General features: G+C 36.4%; 1 protein-coding gene across 5 annotated transcripts in view; it reads left to right on the top strand.

Annotated features, from left to right (window-relative positions):
- Rpap2 (RNA polymerase II associated protein 2) overlaps positions 1-22,812 on the top strand; it is a 105,909-nt gene that overhangs the window by 36,718 nt on the left and 46,379 nt on the right. For 4 of the 5 annotated variants that reach the window (XM_020159540.2, XM_074076474.1, XM_074076475.1 and 1 more), the window contains exons 11-12: positions 1,694-1,774; positions 10,941-11,009. In XM_020159540.2, the coding sequence (XP_020015129.1) occupies positions 1,694-1,774; positions 10,941-11,009 (150 nt within the window). The remainder of the gene's footprint in view (positions 1-1,693; positions 1,775-10,940; positions 11,010-22,812) is intronic. The other variant, XM_074076476.1, reaches the window with a different exon arrangement.

The raw sequence follows: 22,812 nt of genomic DNA, 5'->3' as shown, positions 1-22,812 counted from the left end.
TTCTTCATTTGAGAAATTTAGAATCAGTTTCTCTTAAGAAACTCAATCAAGATGAAGAACTAGGGCCAGGAAGAGTCAAGAAGAACTGAGTTCAGAAAATACTGCTTTGTATAGAAGATACAAAGGAACATCATAAAGAGAAAGGCTGAGGTTATAGGAGTAGAAAACAAAACTACCCCATTCCCTCTTCATAATCCAATGGAATCAAGGAAAAACTGTCAAAGCTAGACCATTTAAATACTGGGATTTTGTTTGTTTGTTTGTTTGTTTGTTTGGTAAATGTGTCACATCAGTTTCATGCATGAATAAAAGGTTATTTTAAATTTTTAACAGTCTTTCGACTCATTCTGCCTACATACTCTTAGAACCATTTCATAGTTAGCAGCCTGAGTTTTTGTTCAGCCCAACTTTACACTTTGGCTTTAAGCTTCCTGTGGTGGAAATTATTGTTCTTTTTAAGCTCATACATGACACTTAAATTTTACTGTTTTACTTTTTCTGTCAAAAGAAGCTTAAAAATCTTTTTTTTTTTGAGAGCTGTGAGGGCTGAGTTAAACTTTCAATCTACATTTTCTTTCTTTAGTAGGAAACATGGAAAAATGTGTCAGATATTGTTTAAGGAGTTGTAAATACAGAAAAGTCTTAATTTTGTGGCAGTTTGAAAATAAGAAAATCATATTTTTCTGGAACCTATAATATTTTGAGGAGCCGAAGTATAAAATATTACCTATAATATAATGGGAGGTATGACTGTTTTACTATAAAGTATATATTTGAAAGCCACACTTGAAATCCTTTTTGATTGGCTTTGTATCTTGATTTAGTCCTACATAAGAAACTGAACCAACTAGGGCCAGGAGTGGTGGTACATGCCTATAATCCCAGATACTCAGCAATATCAGGGTTCGAAGCCAGCCCAGTCAAAAACATTGAGACCCCTGTCTTAGTAAACAAGCGGGGCATGGTGGTGCACCTCTGTAATCCAGCTATGTAGGAGACAAAGGAAGGAGGGTCACAGACTAAGGCTGGCCCTGGGCAAACTGTGTGAGCCCCAATCTCAAAAATAGCCAGAGCAATAAAGGCTTGGGGCATGGCTCAAGGGGTTGAGCCCCTGCCTAGCAGTTGTGAGGCCCAGGTCTCAAACCCCAGTACCACCAAAAATAAATAAGATTTTTGTTATATATTGTTCTATGTCTATACCATAATCTATTCAGCCAACCACCTATTGATACATGTTTCTATCTCTAATTTTTCACTACTAAAAATATTTCTGTGACAGACATCTTTTATGTTTATCTGAGTAATATTTGTTATTTATTAATGATTATTTCCTTAGAAAAAGTTTTTTTTAATAATACAACTAATAGATCAAAGATACTCATATATATTGTCGAACTGCTCTTCAAGTTTAAAAAAAAAATCCTCAGGACAAAAATACAGATAGCAGCCAAAATGATGTTGCTTTTCAGTGCTTTACACTCTGTAACACAGGACTACAAAGTAGAGTGTGGAGTTACTGCAAAGTAACTATGACTCCTCACCAGTCGATCTCGCTTAAGTTTTTGTTCTAAGTTAGGACTACTTCCATCTTAGTGCCATTATTGCCTCAGGAAAATCCAGAGGTAAGCATGCCACCCAAAATTTTATATAGTTAAATCATATTTTAAAAGAAATATAATTTTTTTATTTTCAGATTGCCTGGACTTTTGGGTCCTCTTCAGATTACAGTCGGAGATATTTACACTGAACTTAAAAATCTTGTCCGAACATTCAGGTTAGTATTAACATTATGATTTTTATCCTTCTCATTTATTTTATCTTTACTCATTGCCTTGCAGAACCATAAGTAGACAAAGGCAGAAGTCATTTACCTTTGCTATTTTACATCTAAATATAGTGCTATTTTCTTCTCCCTAAATGTTACCTTTTATCTTCTCTTGAATGCCACTGCTTCTGTGCGCAAACCTTGCTATGTTTCACTTTGGATAGTTTGTTTATAGAATGCCCTAAAATGAAGGAGAAATAAATGAATGACACAAAATCAGTAACATTGTGGATATTAGTGAAATATTAAATATATATCAGATGACCACCACTGTGCTAAGCACTGTGGGCAATACAAAAGAAGCATAGTGGCCATCTTCAAGGAAGAACTCTCCTCTGAGAAGACAAACTGAATACATTTAGCAATACAAGACAGTGCGTAATTTAATATTGAATTATGTGGAACAGACTTGAAGTGCTAAGAACTACAAAGAAAGGGAGAGAAAATTGATACCACTTGTGAAGTAGCGCGCTTGGGATTTTTCTGATTGATAAAACATGCATACAGGACATTTTCACTTCAAAGTGAATGATTAGGTAATAATAAATCTGAACATGATGGTTCTAATAAGATTATTACACTCATAAGTTGTCATAGAGACAATACAATTTCAAGATCTTTGATCACACACAAAATAACGATGCCAGAAGTGGTCTTCAGATTGGGTGAGCCTTAGGAAGGCTGACTAAATGCTTTACAAAAAAAAGGGTTTGGGTCAAAGCTAAACTTCTCTGTATCCCTGTTAGTGATGAAAAGAGACACTAGTTTTTCAGGGCCTGTTTTAGAACCATGCATCCAAAAGGGGAAAAAAAGCATTTAACAACCATCTACAGTGCTGATAAAGTTTCAATAGATATTCACAGTATGGGGCTGGCAGAGAGGCTAAAATGGTATAGGAACCTGGCTCAGAAGTGTAAGGCCCTGAGTTCAAACATCATTACTGTCTCCCCCCAACACCACCAAAAAAAAAGATATACAAAGTGAGAAAATGCTGAAGTTTTGGGTTTGTTTTAGATTTATCAGGAAGTGAATAACATGCTAACACAGAATTTAGTTGAGGAAAGACTTGCCATTCAGCTTCCTGCAGACAATGCTTATTTAATCATTATTTTGGGCTAACTGGTAAAGTCACTGAAGAGACATTAAAATAAGTCCTTTTAGGGATTGGTAGTATAACTCAGTAGTAGACTTCTTGCCTAGCATGCATGAGGCCATGGGTTTAATCCCCAGCACCAGAAAAAATAAAAAATATGATAGATCCTGTCATCTTGAGCTATACATTTTCTACCCTGTTCATTTAAAATAGATTAAATAGCAATAATTTAATTTATATTTTCCAGAGTGACTCTGTTCTATAAATCTAATTGAATATCTTTCAAAAGACAGAAAACAGCTATTCCAAGATACTTGGAGAGCTTACTAGAAACTCAAAGGAAAAAAAAAATGTTAGTCTACTTAGACACTTCTAATCAGTGAGTTTTGGTCAACTTTGGAAACTGACTGGAGTTAACTGGGGATCCCTACAAACTTGATCCCTGGTCCCACTACCCCAGTCCTCAACACCAAGGATTCTGATTTAATTGGTCTTGCATATGGCCTTCAAAAGGACAGGATTTTTAATGCTGTCCAGGAGATTTTATTGGAATCCACTGCTCTAGGGCATAATTCAAAGCAATAGATATATAGATACCTGACTGATCAGCCCTGGCCCTTGGTTCTTCTCCTTGCTTCCTTCTGGGGCCAGTCAATAATTTTAGAACATTCAGCAAATGGAGATCATATTAGTGAAATTTTTGTTGATTCTTCCCAACCTCTTTGTTTTTCTACCATACAGAGACCACAAATAAAATTGTCTTTGTAAGTAATGCCTACTTTGTTTTCCTTTATGAAAAAATTATTACTAATGAAAAATACTGCCAATAAGAACTTCTGTTCAGCTCTTTGATAGCTAATGTTATCACATCAAGTTATTGAAACTTGATGGTTTAGTTTTGTGCTGCCTTATTATGGGTAAAATTTCTTTTTCCTTTAGGGTTACTTATGTCTTTTGAATTATATTTTTAAAAATAACTACAGTATTGTCCCATTATTACTTGCATATACTGTAGAAATTTAGGTATTTCATGTTGAGTACTACTATCTGTACTGTTATTTCTGGTCTTTTGAAGCAAGTCTGATAATTTCTGAATGATGTCAGGACATACAGTCAGTACAGTTCTCACTGTGTGGTGAACTGCACTTGATACTTTGTATATGTTATTTAATTTCTAGATAACAGGTGAGAGGTTAGATAACCTCTCTCATGCATCTAGGCCTGGTACAGTGGCTCGAACCTGTAATCCCATCTACTTGGAAGGCAAAGTTCAGGAGGAATGCGTTTCAAGGCCAGCCTAGGCAAAAAGTTAGTCAGACCTCCATCTTAAGCAGTAAGCTGGGCATGGTGGCACACACCTGTTATCTCAGCTATGCAGAAGGCATAAATAGGATGATCACAGTAGTCCAGCTGGCCAGGGAATGCAAGACCCTATTCAAAAGAATAACCAAAGCAAAAAGGGATAGGGGCATGGCTCAAGTGGTAGAGCATCCACCTAGCAAAGGTGAAGCTCAAACCCCAGTATAGCCAAGAAAATAGCCTGTCATGACCTGAAGGCTGTCTAACTACAGAACCCATGCTTTTTTACCAAGTTATGTTGGTGAAAAGGTCATTAATTGTAAAAGACAGTGTAGACTCAAGGTTTTAGAATATTCGTGTTTCAGAGAAAGCCCCTTGGTTTGAGACAGAAAGTGTCCTCTGTACTTGATCTTCTACCTGGTCACTTTGTTCCTGAGTTAGACAAAACTTCTTTCAGGGTCCAGGGGTATAGGTTAGTGGTGGCGAGCCTTAGCCTGCTCAAACCCCCCAGGACAAAAAAAAAACCTTTAAAACCACAAGTCTAGAGTAGCTTTTTGAGTGTGTATGTGGTGGCGATGGAATCCAGGGCCTCACAGATGCTACACTACATACCCATACTCTAGAGAGACTTTGAAAAAAACTTTACACTTCATATCTTTTCTAACATTGCTATGTTGAAGGCTTTTAAAATGTTCTGACATATTGCTGCTGGAGAGGCTCAAGTGGTAGAGCACCTACCTAACAAGCGCGAGGCCCTGAGTTCACACTCCAGTACTGCAAAACAAGAAAAAAAATGTTCTGATATAGTATAAGTCTTTTTAAAAAAAATGTTCTGTCAAGAAAACATGAATTTGATTATAAAAGCATAGGAACAAGGCAACTTAATTATAGTAAAGTGAGGTTTGGGGTAAGAATGAAGAGACATGGGACTATGTCACATTTCATTTCTTTTATTATATGAAACTAGGTTGTGATTTGCCATTATGGTATGTAGTGAAAAACGAGATCTATTAGTTCTCAGACCAGCGTTTTCCCTTACCCCATGCCACGTTGCTTTTCTTCTATACTACTCTTCCTGTAACTTTTCCATAGGGGAATATTTTATTCCTTTACTCAGTAAGTTTTTATCTATCTCCTGCTATGTTCTAGGCCTTGCATAGACACTGGGATATAATTCCTTCCTTAAGCAACTTGCTTAAGCAACTTACTTATTAAAGTAACATGTATGCTATCATACATTTGGAGTATACTAACTGAGTAGGTCTTAGGCATCACACTCACAGTCCCACACATGTACAGGTAACTCTGTAAGGTGATGCATGTGCTAATAGCTTGGTTGTGGTAATCATTTCACATCATATACATAATCATCACATTGTATAGCTTATGTATAATTTTTGTCAATTATACCTTAGTAAAGCTAGAAAAGGTAGTTATAAGTGTAATCAATTTTATAAGAGGATGGAGAGTTCTGGAAGGTTGCATCAAGATGTTAGCCTCACCAAGTGAGGAAGTCATTGTATCATCAGGGATACTATTCCTGAAGAAATGACATTAAAACTAAGATATGAAGAATGAATGTGTCTTTGGGCTGGGAATATAGCTCGGTGGTGTAGAGTGTGCACTTAACATGCATGAGGCCCTGGGTTGGATTCCCTAGCACCACTAAAAAAAATAATAACTTAGGTCATTTGAATTTTATCTCCCGTTTTTTAAAATGGTAGCCTTACTAATGTCAGCAGTCCAAGTGTCCACATACATATCAAAGAAACTTCTGGTGGTATGCTAAATGTACTTAGAAATGTACATCAAATCGAGAACCAGTAATCTCACCAGAGCAAAATCCCAAACCTAGATATTTCTGCCAGGAGAATTTGAAAACGTAATGTATCTAATGGGGTTGATATAAAAAACATTTTAAAAGAAATCTGCCATTGTGTGTGTCTGTAGTCATTATTATCAAAGATTAAAAAAAAAAAAAGCCAGATGTGGTGAATGCCTGTAATCCTAGCCACTAGAGAGGCAGACAGGATTGTGATTTGAGGGCAGCTTGGGCAAGACCCTATCTCAAAAACAAGCTGGGTGGGGTGGCTAACACCTAGAATCCCAACTACCTAAAATGCAAAAGTAGGAGGATCAAAGTCCAAGACTGACTTGGGCAAAAGCATGAGGCCCTATCTGAAAAACAAACTAAAAAATAAAAAGAGGACTAAAGACATGACTCAAGTGGTAAAGCCCTGGCCTAGCAAGCATGAGGTCCTGAGTTTAAATCCTAGTACCACAAGAAAAAAAATCTAAGTTAGCAGAGATGGTGATGAATATGGGTTTTATGTAGATGAAACACGAGCAGGCAGGAATTGACCATTGTCAAAAACATAATGGGAGCTTATTTTATATTCTTTCTATGTTTATACATGCTTGAAGTTTAATCAAAACTTTAGGAAAAACCAGACAAAAATGATGTATCATTTTGGTAGGGGACATTACATAATTCTGTTCCCGAAACAATTCGATGTTATTTTTTAAATATTTACTCTTTAATGCCCATGGCTCAGAGTCTGTAGCTTTAATAAAAATGACTTAAATTGACTTTGTTGCAGAATGACCTCTAGTAAGATAACTGATATGGAGTCTTCAGATTCTGAAAAAACAATGTGACTATTAGTAAGCGAGATTTCCAAGTGAAATCTCTGGGAAAAAAATGCCATATTGATAATAGAGACTAGTATTGATAAATCTTCTTAATCAATACTGACAGTGGGAAAGAATTGATATATGTGCCTGTATCCTTCTCTTTGAAATAATAATCAATAGTGAGAGCTTGTAAAACAGTGATTTTCAAGCCAGCTAACAACTGCAGATACTTGGCTCCACCCCTGGAGAGTAGTTTTCTTTGATTAGGGTTGTGCTCAGACATTAGTTTTTCTTAAAAGCCCTCTAGGTGATTCTAATGTGCAGCCAGAGTTGAGAGCCTGTTTTAGGAGCTAAACATAAAGCAGTTTTTTTCAGCTCTTTGAAGAATCTTTCCCCAGTGAATTAAGAGCTGTCCTTTCCACCGAATTGCACCACAATCTGTTATGCAGAATGTAACATTCATTTACCTGTCAACAGTGTAAAACAAGTCCTATCACAAGCTGGTTGGTAATGATATACTGTCATTGGTGTTGAGTCAGGACATTTCTTCAAATCAGATTTTACTTGTTACAGATACAACAGTGAACAAAACAGGAAATTCCTTTCTCTCATGGAATTTACATTCTAGTAGAGGGAGTATATAAATTTTTAATGTAAAACCTGTTGTTATTATTCTGTAGTGATACACTCTTTTCTCTTTCCCAAGCCATTCTCTTCATTTTTTCCAAGAAGCAGGGAGACAAGATGGTACTAGAAGGGAGAAAGTTTCCATTTTATATAGACTGGTTAGGGAAGACCTAACTGAGGTGATGCACTTGTGTAAGGACCTAATGGGAAGTAAGGGACAACCTGTTGCTATGCCTGAAAATATTTCAGACAGAAGGAAAGACAGGTGCAAAAGCTCTAAAGCAGAAGTGGACCTGATGCAGTCATAGATTATTTAGGATGCTGATAAGAAGCCTGGAGAAATGAGCAAGGACAAGATATGTTCAACCAAATAAGAGACAGGGGTTGAGCATAGTACAAATTGTATAGACCATATAGCCCTAGTAATTCTTTGGCTTTTGCTGTGAGAGAGATGGAGGCAGTTGTTGGGTTCTAAACAGAGTAATGCCCTGATGTAATATTTATTTTTTAACAACGTCACTCTGCTGCTGAGTTGAGAATACAACAGATGAGCAGAAACAGATAGAACAGTTATGAGGCTATTTTGGTAATATAGCCATGTAGGTAATGTGGACCCAAAAAAGGGAAAGTAGTGGAGGTAATAATAACTGATTGGTTCTCTTTCAAAAGTGAAATCATCAGAATTTGGTTACTAGGTTGGACATAAGAATTTTGGCCTGAGCCACCAGATTCTGGAAGGATTGGGCAGCCATTAACTGTTACTGAGATGGGATGCCCACAGGAGGACCTGGGTTTGTGGGAGAAGATGAAGAACTCAGTTTTTTCTATACTGAGTTTTTTGGTTTGGGTTTGTTGTTGTTTAAAGGACTGGATTTGAACTTAGTGCTTCCCATTTGCAAAGCTCTGCCACTCTGCCACTTGAGCCACACCTTTAGTCCATTTTTTGCTCTGGTTATTTTGGAAATGGGGTCTTGCAAACTATTTGCCTGATCTGAACAATCATGATTCTCCCAGTATCAGCCTCCCAAATAGCTAGGATTACAGTTGTGAGCCACCAGCACCCAGCTTGTACTAAGTTTTGAGGTGCCTATCAGACCTCCAAATGGAGATGTCAAATAAACCTTTATATACAGAAGAGTGGAACTCAAGGAAGAGGTCCAGGCTAGCAACAATAAATTTCAGAGTTGTCTGCACATAGTTATATATTTAGTACTATGAGATTAGATAATATCTCCAAAGGGAAGAGTTTATAGAGAAGAGAAGAAACCTCAGAACACAACTCCAGGGTGCTCCAATATTTAGGTCTGAGAATGATTGCCAGTGAGAGAGAGGGAAACCAGGTGAAAATGTTCCATGAAGAAGGGAAGACTTGAGAAATGTCCATTGAGTTTACCAACATGGATGCCATGTGTACATTTAATATTTACAAGAATGCTATGAGATAGGTGGAATTATTGTCTTTATTTCACCAAATTAAGAAAAAAGTTCTATAGCCATCAAATAACGTGTCCAAGACAAAATACTACTAATGGTGCAGACCATTTATATTATACTCCCTTTTGTATCATCTAGACGTTAACTTTGAAAACATTTTTACCTATGAGGAAAATTTAGGTTGTAATAAAACATATTCTCCATTCAGAATTAATACATTAATACTTTATAAAATTTGATTCAGATGTACTTTTTTTTGTGGTACTGAGGTTCGAACTCAAGCCTATGCCTTGAGCTTGTTGGTGATGGGTTTTTTCGAGATAGGGTCTTGTGAACTATTTGCCTGGGCTGGCTTCGAACCTTGATCCTCCTGATCTCTGCCTCCTGATTAACTAGGAGGTGTGAGCCACCAGTGCCTGGCTCAGATGTATACTTTTAAATAAAAGAAAGAAAACATTGTAGGTTAATTTTTAAAAAAAAGTATTCTGAATACTTGGAATGAGTGAAGAATAGGTGAAGAACACAGTTTCCTGCACTCAGGAAAGAGAAAATAAATAATGTGTTAGACAGTGATAAATGGTAAGGAAAAAGAAAAGGAAAATATATAGCAGAAGAAGGAAGTCAACAGATTAGGCTTGGAGTTAGAAAGCAGGTTACACTTTTTAAAAATGTGGTCCAGACAGGCCTTATTGCAAAGATAGCATAAGGAAATTTAGCTGAGGAAGATGGTTCCAGACAGATGGAGCAGCCAACTCAAAGAATGAGGAAGACATGGCGTCTCCTTTGTTCCCTTTCCTAACTCACCCTCCTTGCCTCCATAGAAGTTACCTATACACTGTGAGGCAAATGTGTATCCTTCTAGTCTTTACTTTTATACTTTTACCACATATATGTATATGTCCATAAACAGTATTTGGTATTATCTTCTCTTGATTTATATAAGCAATATCATACCATGTTTACTTTCTTTCACTCAAAATTATGAGGAAACATGTAAATCTAGATCATTTGTTTTAACAGGTAGTCAGTACTCTGTAAATATGCCACAATTTATTTTTTCCCTATTACAAGCAGCATTGTATTAACAATCTTCACATGTATTTCCTTATACATTAATAAGAGAAGTTTTTTGTTTGGGTTTTTTGTTTGTTTGTTTATTTGGTGGTGGTTCTGGGGTTTGAACTCAGGGCCTTGTACTTGCTAGGCAGGTGTTTTACCTCTTGAGCCACACTTCTAGCCCTAGCATTTTTTTTACTCTTTATATCTACAAATAGAATAGCTAAGCTATTCATGTGCATTTTCAACTTTATTAGATATTGCCAAATTATTCTTCACTTGCTCCCATCAGCAGTGCATTAAAGGTACTCTCTCTTCCTGTCTTCACTAACCTTTGGTTTTGCCAATTAGTATCTTTTTTAAAAAATGCTTTCTGAGAAACTAAGACTACTCCAGAATATTTTGTTGCCATCAACAGCTAAGTAATAGAATTTCCTTAGGATTTTTTTAAACCTTAAGTTTTCTCTAATAAAGACCTAGCTTTACAACTAATTAAGCCAGTTCTTATTTCTACAAATTACAGATTATGACATTCCTTAATTGCCTGCTGGCAACCTAGCACAAGATGGAAAGGTGCAAAAGATAAAGTAAAATTAAAATCAGAAATTACTTACCTTGTTACCTTTAATAAAAGGTTAAATTAGGAGAAAGCATATAGGATGCTGTTGCAGGATGTATATGTGTGTGTTTCTATACGTCATGCATTTTAGTTACCCCATTTCTATATTGCCATCTTGTCTAATAATACTGTTATTGTAAACATATAAAAGTAGAACTGGAGAACTTCCTTTTGAGAGTGACAGTCATATTATTATATTAACTGACTTTTTCCTATGGAATATATTAAGTATTTAGAAGTTACTTCTTTGAGACATAATGTCACAATTTGATTTTATCCAGAAATAGAAAGTTTACTTACTTAGGTAAGTAACGTAAAAATCCTTGGATAAGTTTTATCTTATTGTCTTTCAGATTAACAAATAGAAACATTATACACAAACCTACAGAGTGGACTTTAATTGCTATGGTGTTGCTGTCGTTGTAAGTATTGTTTCAGATTTTAGCTGTAAATATAAGGATTCTAATTAGGGAAAAAGAAAGTTATTTATTGATTTTATAAATTGCCTTGAAAAATGCCATACCTCTATTTTGTGCCTTTTTTTCCTTTCTTATAAAATTCTTAAATAATTCTCATATAAAGTGATAAGCCATTGATAAGCTATACTCATTCTCTTTATATATTTTTAACCATCTTTTCTTTTGAGGATTCTCTTCACAAAATACTATTCCTTATCTCTTGAAAGAGAAGAATATCCCCTTGTGTGGCACATACACAACGGTCCTTCAGTTTCATTTTTAATAATTCATTTTATTAACATTGAATAAGCTTCATTATTTTACATTTCTATTTTTATATACCTAATGCTATTCCATTTTTATTGTTTTACCTTTAATAGCATCAGAGAAGTTTAGTTTCCAAATTAAAGTACACTTTAAAATCTAACAGATTTAAAGGAATTAAAATAGATGCCTACTACACAAGCACATATAAAACATTTAATACTCATACACCTTTTAAGGAACCACTAGTGGTTTCTACAACTGTTTTTCAATAGGGTTAAAACCATTTATAAATGTAGTGTTTTTCAGCTTGAATTGCAAAAATCTTTTGAGGATCGTTCATCACTGCATTACTGTTGCTAACAGATGTTTGTTAGGTTATTGAAGCCCATAGGACCTTGAAAACTTACTGGACACTCACAGGTCAAGAAGTGTTAACAGTCAACTTCATAGAATCTCCAGCCCTACTCTCTGTTTTTTTGATATTACCTCAATCTGACATGTTGTTCTGGCCTTACTGTCCCAAGGAAGGCTATGCGAGGAAGAATTAGAATAGGCTTCAGTGAGCCAGAATCTGTGTCACCCAACCAGATACAACTCACATGATTCATTAAATCAGAACACAGAAAATAACTTTACTTGAATGCCATGATATAAATTTTTTATCAACCCTAAGAACAAATCTTTTGTCATTTCTACTTAAGTGTTCCGCTTGAATTGGTAGTTTGTGAAATGGATATTACTAATTTTTTAGAAAGTTCTTTGTATTTTATGAAGTGTGTAGATATTTTGGTCACTGGCAGAGAAAATATCAGTAACTCTGCTCACCCACCGTGAGCTAATAAACCCTCATAGACAACAACAGTTGAACTGTACTTCTGTAATTCATTATACAAAAGAGGAAGTAACTTTTTTGGTTGACAAGTTAGAGACCTAGGCCCAACAATAATCTCAGAATCTTGCTTTCTAATCCAGTGACTGAAAATATTATCTTCATAAACAGCTGCTTACTAAGGACATGTTAAGCCATACATTTTTTTGTATTAAACTATTGCCATATCTTCAAGTGCACAGCAAGGAACATTAAAAAAATAAGGTATGGGAAATGAAATAATAAAAGCTGCCATTACCTGTGGAGTGGCTCAAGAGGTACAGCGCTGCCTAGCAAACGTGAGGCCCTGAGTTCCAACCCCAACACTACCCAAAAAAAATAATAATTCATAAATAAATAAAAGCTACCATTAATTTCATTTCATTATTCCACATGAAAACAAACCTCTAGTGTCTGAAGTTAATAGAGCACCCATGTAGCAAAAAATACTGAAAACTTTATTAGTCCTTTTTGCACTATTTGACTTCCCTTATTTGGATGTAATACAAGGAACCTCTTATTTCAAGGGCACTGACCCATTAAAAGATAGTAACTTAACTGAATTAAAAAACTGTACATCCTAGGTGTGTTACGTTTCCTGTGTGCAGTCTTAAAGCGGTAGCAGTAACCTCTCTGTACTTGCTCTTGTCATTCACCTTCTCTTTCATTACGCCCATCCCCTGAGCTAGATCTAACCTTTCCCCAGTCATCGATTGTTCTGATCCTGGACAACTAAGAGCCTTTCCACTTTAGGCCCTTTTGGCTCATTTTAAAAATCTTTGGTTAATATAGATACCAACTCAGAGCATACTTCGTAGGTTTTGGTTTTAAAGTCTTATTTCTAATGATTCTAACTTTTGTTATAGGCCTTCCCTACAGTCCTTTCCATTCTGCATTTGCACACTCTATATCTTTACATTGCAGCTGAATCGTAGACTTTGATTATTAGCCTCTAAGACTTTTATCTCTTCCCATATTATTTCATTTCTTATTTCCTCTTTTCTCAGAAAGTCCTGTTTGGCTTTTCATAGTTCTGGCCTCCAAGGAACCTGCAGCTCACTGATAGCTACTTTCATCTATGGCTTTGCTCTTTTATCACCTTTTTCTAGTAAATATTGCTATTCAATTAGGAATAAATTTTAAATAATATATCATATTTAAACTAATCCCATTGACTTCCAGAAAGTATATTATTCTTTGTATTTCCACCCCACGTTCCTACCATGAATAGTTCACAATTACTGTTTAGAGCAGGCGGCATTGTCACTGGGAAAGAAGAAACATGCATGAAGGCCAGCATTTGATAAAGAGTCTTACGGTGAAGAATGTAGACTTTAGACATGCACAAACAAAGAGGAACGGAGAAACGTGCCTATTTCTGGAGCAGTAACCCTTCCTTTCAGCATTTTAGCTTATTGCTACTAAGTTGAATATAGGCATACAAGAGAGTATCTCTCTTTTTCTTTAATTATTATTCAGTAAACATCCATAACAATTTCCAATGGAATTTTTTTACTCATAATTTGTAAGCATTCCTGGAATTCGTATTTTAAAAACTTCTATAAGGGCAAGAGACATGGCTCAAGTGGTAGCCACCTGCCTGGCAAGTGCAGATAAGTTCAAATACCAGTGCTACCCAAAACAAAAATTATTAAATCTTTATAGTTTAGAAAAATATTCTGAATAGCAATTATAATCACTGAAGAGGCATATATAAGATAGAATGTCCAGTTATCTTCTATTTGTTTATTTGAAGCTGGACATGGTGACATGCACCTATAATCCAGCAGGTGGGAAACTGAGGCAGGAGTGTCATATGTTTGAGGCCAGCCTGAGCTATTTAGGAAGACCCTGACTCAAAAATCATATTTATTTATTTATTTTATTTAAGTACTATTATAACAGTAATACTATTCTTTGTATATGAATGTTAAAAAGTTGTATTAACTAACATTTGTTTAATGCATGAAAGCTGTTTGCAGAATTCTTGCAAATCAATTAGAAAAGGATATATATACACATCCATATATAATTTTGTTAGTATATTGGCTGTGGTGGTTCCAATCAATATTTTGGTCAAATCAACATTTTGACCAAACTAGACTCAGAACAACAGAAAAGCTTGGTCTTGAATTTTCAGTATTCTTAAAAATCACTGGGGCATTTCTAACTTATGAATTTCCATTGTACTTTTCACAGATATATTGCACTGAAGGACTGTAATATGTGCTTTATCAGCATAAACTGATGGGAATTTTTGTAGCAGTATAATCTCAGAAAGAAATTTGACCAAATAGAGTAGGTATGTTGATCAAAGCACACTCAGTGAAATGATTTATACATGAAAATATATCATGACTCACTCCCACTCTGTTTAGATTTCTTCCTAACTCTATGGGACTTGAATGGATATTGTGACTCCAACCTTTGTCCGTATTTAGACTATACATCCAGACCCTAACTAGTTGGCAAGAGCACATGGACCTTTGAAAATAGACTTCAAGCAGTTATTTATTTTACAATGAAGAGATTAATGTTCCTTTAGTCTTCTCATTTTTATTTAATAAATATTATAGTTCTTATTGTTTATTCATTTATTCGTATGTGTATACATTGTTTAGGCCATCTCTCCCCACTGTCCACCCACCCTCCCTCCCCCTTCCCCTACCCCTCACTTCCAGGCAGATCCTGTTCTGCCCTCTTCTGCCCTCTTCTTCTCCAGTTTTGTTGAAGAGAAAGCATAAGAGATAATAAGAAAGATGTGGCATTTTTGCTAGCTTGAGATAAAGATAGCTATACAGAGAGATTCCTAGCATTGCTTCCATGCACATGTGTATTACAACCTGAATTGGTTAATCTCTCCCAGACCTCTTCACTACTTCTGGGTCACCTTCTCATAGTGGCCTCTGTCAGTTTAAGATTACTTTATTCGCTCCTCTACAGTGGGCACATCAAACACTTTCAAGTTTTAGGTTTCCTTCCCTTTCCCTATTCCTCCTGTATGCATTCTCCCCTTAGTATGTGACCCATGTCCAATATTACTGCATTTGTTTTATATCTATAATCCACATATGAGGGAGAACATATGATTTTTGGCCTTCTGAGCCTGGCTAACTTTGTTTAAGATGATGTTCTCCAGTCCCATCCATTTACCTACTAATTACAAAATTTCATTCTTCTTTGTATTTGAGTAAAATTCCATTGTATATAAATATTAGATTTTCTTAATCCTTTCATCAGTGGTGGGGCATCTTGGCTGTTTCCATAACTTTGCTATTGTAAATAGTACTGCAGGTGCCTCTGGAGTAACCTGAGTCACATTCCTTTTGGGTATATCCCTAGGAGTGGTATTGCTGGATCATATGGCAGATCTATGTTTAGTTTCTTAAGAAACCTACATATTGTTTTCCAGAGTGGTTGTACTTGCTTACATTCCCACATCCTCACTAACATTTGTTGTTGGTGGTGTTTTTGAGGATAGCTATTATAACAGGAGTGAAGTGGAATCTTAGTGTAGTTTTGATTTGCATTTCCTTTATGGCCAGGCATGGTGAGCATTTTTTCATGTGATTTTTGGCCATTTGGATTTCTTCCTTTGAAAAAGTTCTGTTTAGTTCAGTTTCCCACTTTATTGGTTCATTGATTTGGGGGGAGTTTAGTTTTTTGAACTGCCTGTATATTCTGGTTATCAGTCCTTTGTCTGATGTATAGCCAGCAAATATTTTCTCCCACTCTGTGGGTGGTCTCTTCGGTTTAGAGACTATTTCTTTTGTTGTGCAGAAGCTTCTTAATTTTATGAAGTCCTATTTGTCCATATTTTCTCTTAGTTGCTGAGCTGCTGGGGTTCTATTAAGGATATCCTTGCCTGTACCTATTGCTTCCAGAGTATTCCCTGCTCTTTCCTGTACTAACTCCAGAGTTTTGGGTCTGATATTAAGGTCCTTAATCCACTTTGAGTTGATACTAGTACAGGGTGAGAGACATGGATCTAGTTTCAGTTTTCTGAAACCATTTTTCCCAGCAACATTTGTTGAAGAGGCTGTCTATTCTCCATCGTATGTTTTTGGCGCCTTTGTCAAAAATAAGGTGGGCATAGTTGTATGGATTCATATCTGGGTCCTCTATTCTGTTCCACTGGTCTTCATATTTGTTTTTGTGCCAGTACCATGCTGTTTTTATTACTATGGCTCTGTAATGTAGTTTGAAGTCGGGTATTGTGATACCCCCAGCGTTGCTCTTTTTGCTGAATATTGCCTTGGCTCTTTGTGGTCTCTTGTGTTTCCAAATGAACTTTAGGGTAGATTTTTCAATCTCTGTGATGAATGTCATTGGGATTTTGATGAGAATTGCATTTTGGTAGTATAGCCATTTTTACTATGTTGATTCTATCCAGTCCATGAGCATGGGAGATCCTTTCACCCTCTGTAGTCCTTCTCAATCTCTTTCTTCAGGGGTTTGTAGTTTTCCTTGTAGAGGTCATTCACATTCTTTGTTAAGTTTACTACTAGGTATTTGATTTTTTGAGGCTATTGTAAATGGAATTGTTTCCATATATTCCTTTTCAGTTTGTTCATTGTTGGTGTATAGAAAAGCTAATGATTTTTATAAGTTGATTTTATATCCTGCCACCTTGCTGAAGTTGTTTATGGTGTCTAAGAGTTTTTGGGTATAGTTTTTTGGGTCTTTGAGGTATAGGATCATATCATCTGCAAATAGGGATATTTTGACAGTTTCTTTACCTATTTGTATTCCTTTTATTTCTTTTTCTTGCCTAATTGTTCTGGCTAGGAATTCCAGTACTATGTTGAATAAGAGCGGGGATAGTGCGCATCCTTGTCTCGTTCCTGATTTTAGGGGAAATGGTTTCAGTTTTTCCCCTTTAAGTATGATGTTAGCTATAGGTTTGTCATATGTAGCCTTTATTATGTTGAGGTACTTTCCTTCTATTCCTAGTTTTCTTAGAGCTTTTATCATGAAGTGTGTTAGATCTTGTCAAAGGCTTTTTCTGTATCTATTGAGATGATCAAGTGGTTTTTGTCTTTGCTTCTATTGATGTGCTGTATTACATTTATAGATTTGTGTATGTTGAACCACCCCTGCATCCCTGGGATGAAGCCTACTTGGTCATGATGGATGATATTTCTGATGTGTTGTTGGATTTGGTTTGTCATTATTTTATTGAGGATTTTTGCATTGATGTTCATTAAGGAGATTTGTCTGTAGTTCTCCTTTTTGTATGTGTCTTTGTCTGGGTTTGGGATGAGTGTAATACTGGCTTCATAAAATGAGTTAGGCAGTATTCCTTCCCTTTCTATTTCATGGAAGAGTTTAAGGAGGGTTGGTATTAGTTCTTCTTTAAATGTCTGGTAGAATTCAGTTAGAGAATCCATCAGTTCTTAGACTTTTCTTTTTTGGGAGACTCTTTATTTCTGCTTCAATTTCATTTCATGTTACAGATAAGTTTAGGTAGTTAATATCCTCTTGATTCAGTTTTGGATGGTCAATATAGGTTCTCAAAGTAGTCTGATAATTCCCTGGATTTCCTTGGTGTTTGTTGTTATCTTCCCTTTTGTGTTTCTGATTTTACTGATTTGGGTCTTTTCCCTCCTCATTTTAGTCAGATTTGCCAGGGTTTGTCAATCTTGTTTATTTTTTCAAGGAACCAGATTCTTGTTTCATTCATTCTTTGTATGGTTTTTTTTTTCTTTCTTTTTTATTAATTTCGGCCCTTATTTTTATTATTTCTCTCTTTCTGCTTGTTCTGGGATTTGCTTGTTCTTGTTTTTCTAGGAGGTTATAATGTAACATTAGGTCATTGATTTGAGATCTTTCTGTCCTTTTAATATATGCACTCATGGCTATAAACCTTCCTCTCAGGACTGCCTTTGCTGTCATGGTAGGTCATGTTTTCATTTTCATTAACTTCCAGGAACCTTTTAATTTCCTCCTTTATTTCATCAGTGACCCACTGATCATTGAGCAATATATTATTCAGCTTCCAATTTTTGCATATTTTCTGTTGTTTTTGTTATTCGGTTCTAGTTTTAATGCATTGTGATCAGATAGAATGCATGAGATTATTTCTATTTTCTTATATTTGCTGAGGCTTGCTTTGTGCCCTAAGACATGATCTATTTTGGAGAAAGTTCCATGGGCTGCTGAGAAGAATGTATATTGTGCGGAAGTCAGATGAAATATTCTGTAGACATCAGCTAGATCCATTTGCTCTATGGTGTGATTTAGTTCTAAAATTTCTTTATTGATTTTTTTTGTTTGTATGACCTATCTATTGGTGACAGGGGAGTTTTAAAGTCTCCTACTACCACTGTGTTGGAGTCTATATGTGCTTATAAGTCCTTTAGAGTATGTTTGATGAAATTGGAAGCACTGATGTTGGGTGCATATAGGTTAATAATTGTTATTTCCTTTTGGTATATTTCCCCATTTATTAGTATGAAGTGCCCTTCTTTATCTCATTTGATCAACGTAAGTGTGAAGTCTACTTTGTCTAATATAAGTATTGCTACTCCTGCCTATTTTTGGAGGCCACTGGATTGGTAAGTCTTCTTCCAGCCTTTCACCCTAAGCCAATGCTTGTTTCTGTCAATGAGATTGGTCTCCCGTACACAACAGATTGTTGAATCTTCCTTTTTAATCCAGTTTGCCAAACAGTGTCTTTTGATGGGGAAGTTGAGTCCATTGACATTCAGTGTTAATATTGATAGGTATGTGGTGATTCCTACCATTTAGTTGTTTTTGTTTTTTAAGGGCTTGATTATGTGCAGCTGAATCAATGCTACTCTCTGATTCTTTGTCTTTTCTTCTTCTGTGATATGATACTACCTGTCCTCTTGTGATTTTGTTTGCTTTCATCTTCTGTGTGCAGAATTCCTTGGAGAATCTTTTGTAGTGGTGACTTGGTGATCATATATTGTTTTAGTTTCTGCTTATCATGAATATTTTTTTATTGTTCCATCTATTTTGAATGATAGTTTGCTGAGTAGAGTATCCTAGGGTTGCAATTATTTTCATTCAGTGCCCAAAATACCTCACTTCATGCCCTTCTTGCTTTTAAGGTTTCCATTGAGAATCTGTTGTTTTGATGGGTTTACCTTTATATGTTATTTGTTTTTTCTCTTACAGACTTCAGTATTCTTTCTCTGTTCTTTGTGCTTGTTGTTTTAATGATAATATAGCATGGGAAGGTTCTGTTTTGGTCACGTCTGTTTGGTGTCCTAGAGGCTTCCTGTACTTGAATGGGCAAAACTTTCTCTAGATTTGGGAAATTTTCTGTTATTATTTTATTGAATATATTACAAAACCCTTTTCCTTGGAACTCTTCTTCCTTCTTCAATACCCATGATTCTTAGGTTTGGTCTTTTGATGGACTTATGGACTTGGTAAGTTCTTGCATATTCCTTTCACAGCTCTAGAGTTGTTTGTCTAACATTTCTTCACTTTTTTCTTTAATTTCTATTTTATCTTCGAGTTCTGAGATTCTATCTTCCACTTGTTCAAGTCTGCTGGAGTGGCCTTCCACTGTTATTTGTGTTTCTGTTTGATTCTTTTTACTGAGGTTTTCTATATCTTCAGTCACTTCCTCTTTAGTATTTTTTATTTTCATCTTTAATTCATTTATCTCTCTATAGTGTTCTCTGTTTCATTTTGGTGTTTATTTATGGCTCCTCTGAATTCATTTGTTTGTTTCTGTGTCTTCTCGTGTTCTTTATTTTTGGTGTCTTGCAATTTCTTGAGTGCATCTTGTACATTTTGGTTAACCATGTCTAGTGTCTTCTCCATGAAATTATCAGCAATTTCTTGCAAGAGTTCTTTGAGGGTGTTTTTTGGGGATTGCTTGGTTCCTTAGTGTCATTTATCATTGTTTTGTTGGGGTCAGAAACTGAGTATCTGTTTTCTTCATTTCTCTCTGAGTCCTGTATTAAATTATTTTTTTGAGGAGAGTGGTTTCCATTCCTCCTTCTTCTTCCCATCACTCCACTTGGTACTGTGCAACTGTGTTCTTGATTAATTTTTGTGTTGTGGCTGTCTTGGTTGTTAGATAGGTTGGTATGCTACTTCTGTCCCTGGCCTGGAGGTGTAATTTAGCAATATCTAATTCACAAGTTCAATACTCAACCAGTTGCTTATATATTATATAGAAGACACCTTGGTGGTGATATCTATAAACAGTGGGAGTTGGGGGCAGTTAATGTTTGTTAGGCTAGCTATAGAAATTTGGGGAATTGGTTTGGATGGCACTAAAAGGGGAGGTGGGAAGTGGGGTGGGTGTGTGGGAGCTGCTGGGTTTTGTAGCCCTTGTGTGTTTTGAGTGTATTTCTAGTGCTGTAGTGTAGGGTGCTTGTGTCAGGGATTATAGGGGGTTGGGGTTGTATAAAGTTGATATAGTAGGTTGGTCAGCAGGTGGCGAGTGTGTAGAAAGGAGGGGTAGTCTGGTGATAGGTTGGGGGAGAATCAGAGGGGAAGGTGAGGGCAGGGGGAGAGAGTAGATGAGAAGGGGCAGAAAGTGTTGTTGGGAAGGAAAGCAATGCATTTTAGCACAGGAGAAGGAGGGAGATTGAAGGGGTGACAGTAAGGATGAGAAACTAGTGATGGTAAAGTTGATAGTACAGAAAGAAAAAAAATAGGAATAAAAATTTTAAAATGTACAATAATGTAACAAATAAATAAATAAACATCAGGTTCAGGAACAATGGTATTTCAGTCTTAGTTTAAGTTCTGGAGTTACTCCTCTGGCATTCAGTCCTGGTATTGATACATGAGCAGAAGCTCTGATGTGGTCTCACCAGGTGCTGGCTTGTGAGTAGTAATTTGTTCTTCTGTCTACCAGTTAAATTGAAATTGTGAGGTGAGGTAGCTTTGCCAGATCATGCAGGGTAGTCAGAGATACTGATTTCCCCAGTTGATAACTGTGTTACCATTCAGCTGCAGCTGTTTGGTCAGCTCCTCCCCCAGCAAGGTGAGGCAGTTCTAGTTTGAATGCTGCCCTGTGGTTCAGGAGATCAGTTCTGCAATCCACTACCTGCCCTGCTTTGGAGGTGGCTTATTGTTGTGCTCGTTTACTGGGATTTCCACACTGGGAGTTTATTTCTTTGCCCGTCTCCTTTCTCTGGGGCAGGTTGTGTTCCAACTTCCCACTCCTCTGTCCATGCTAGATTACAGTTCACTGTTCATCAGTTTTGTGGGTCAGTTCGGTTTTGGGTGCTGCTCTCTGACTCAGGAGATGAGCTCTGTGATCCACTACCTGCCCTGCTTCAGGGAGTGGCTTATTGCCCAACTGCTCTCAGCCTTTGCTGCCTTTCCTGTGTTTATTTACTGAGAGTTTGGTGCTGAGTTTAGCTCCTTGCCCTGCCCCCTTTCTCCAGTGCAGTTTCAGCTTTCCACCCACCCCTCTTTGCTGTTCATGTTTGATTGCAGTTCACTGTTTGTTTTCCAGTTTTGTTGAGGGGATCAGTCTGCCCAAGGGCTGCACTGGTTTATGTTCCTGGGGGTGGTTAGGTAATTCCTGCATGGTGCCCACCTGTTTGTTCTGTCAGTTGACACACAGGCAGGTTTGGAGGAGGCGGTGGCAGCGAGAAATGGCACCAAATTTTCTCAGTGTAACGTGGTGTGGGGAGGCTTTCCATAGGCTAGGGGATCAGGATGTCGAAAGTTTGATTCTGGTTGGTGCTTTATTTCCACTTGATGGAGGAAGAAGAGAGAAGGAAAGAGAAAAAAAAAATCACCATTGGGGAGGAGGGTTTCCCTGGGGCTGGACCCTCCTTGCTGACTGTGTCGCAGATTGCAGCTGTTAGGTGCAATTAAAAGCTGATTTGAGGGTCAGTCTTTGAATTTTTTCCTGCACCCAATGTGATGGCAGTTATTATTTTGGCTAGAAGCAGTCAGAATTACCCAAGTGTGGCTCCAACATCTCAGGGAGGTTTTTGGAGTCACAGAGCTTAGGCTTTCTGCTTCAGTACCCTAGTTGCCATCTTGGATCTTCAATAAATATAAAGATTTTCAAGAATTCATTACATGTAGAAAAACATTGGTAATATTTATAATTAATTCATGCAATTTTTGAAGAACTGATTAGAAATGCAAAAAAATAACCAAGTCATTGCTGAGATTTATACTTACACCCCTATTTATAATTCTGTTGGGGTGAACTTTATCAGACTTTACTCTTCAGATTTTATTCTGAAAAGGTCTGTATGTTGAACAAATACAAACTTGAATCTGATTTTTCCAAATAAATACGCCCTAATAAGATATCAGGCTCTCTTCATAGTCATTGATGTATGACTTTTAATAAAATGTTCATAATATATGTATAGCCTTCTGTAAGTATTTTAGTACCTGTATTTTTTACTGTATAAAGTCTGTTAATGTATTTATATATTTTGAAGTATTTTTATATCAAATTTGATAAAGTTCTATATATTGCTGAATAACTTTTAGAAGACAATGTTACAGGATTCCTAAAGGATATGTTGACAAATTATTAGCTTTATACTACAGTAACTTTTTTTTTTCTTTGTTTTTGGTGGGGCTAGGGTTTGAACACAGGGTTTTGCACTTGCAAAGCAGGTACTCTTATCACTTGAGCCACACCTTCCATCCTGTATCTCAAAT

Source organism: Castor canadensis, chromosome 6, assembly GCF_047511655.1.
Source record: "Castor canadensis chromosome 6, mCasCan1.hap1v2, whole genome shotgun sequence".
Taxonomy (NCBI): domain Eukaryota; kingdom Metazoa; phylum Chordata; class Mammalia; order Rodentia; family Castoridae; genus Castor; species Castor canadensis.
This window is presented reverse-complemented; position numbering and strand designations above follow the sequence as displayed.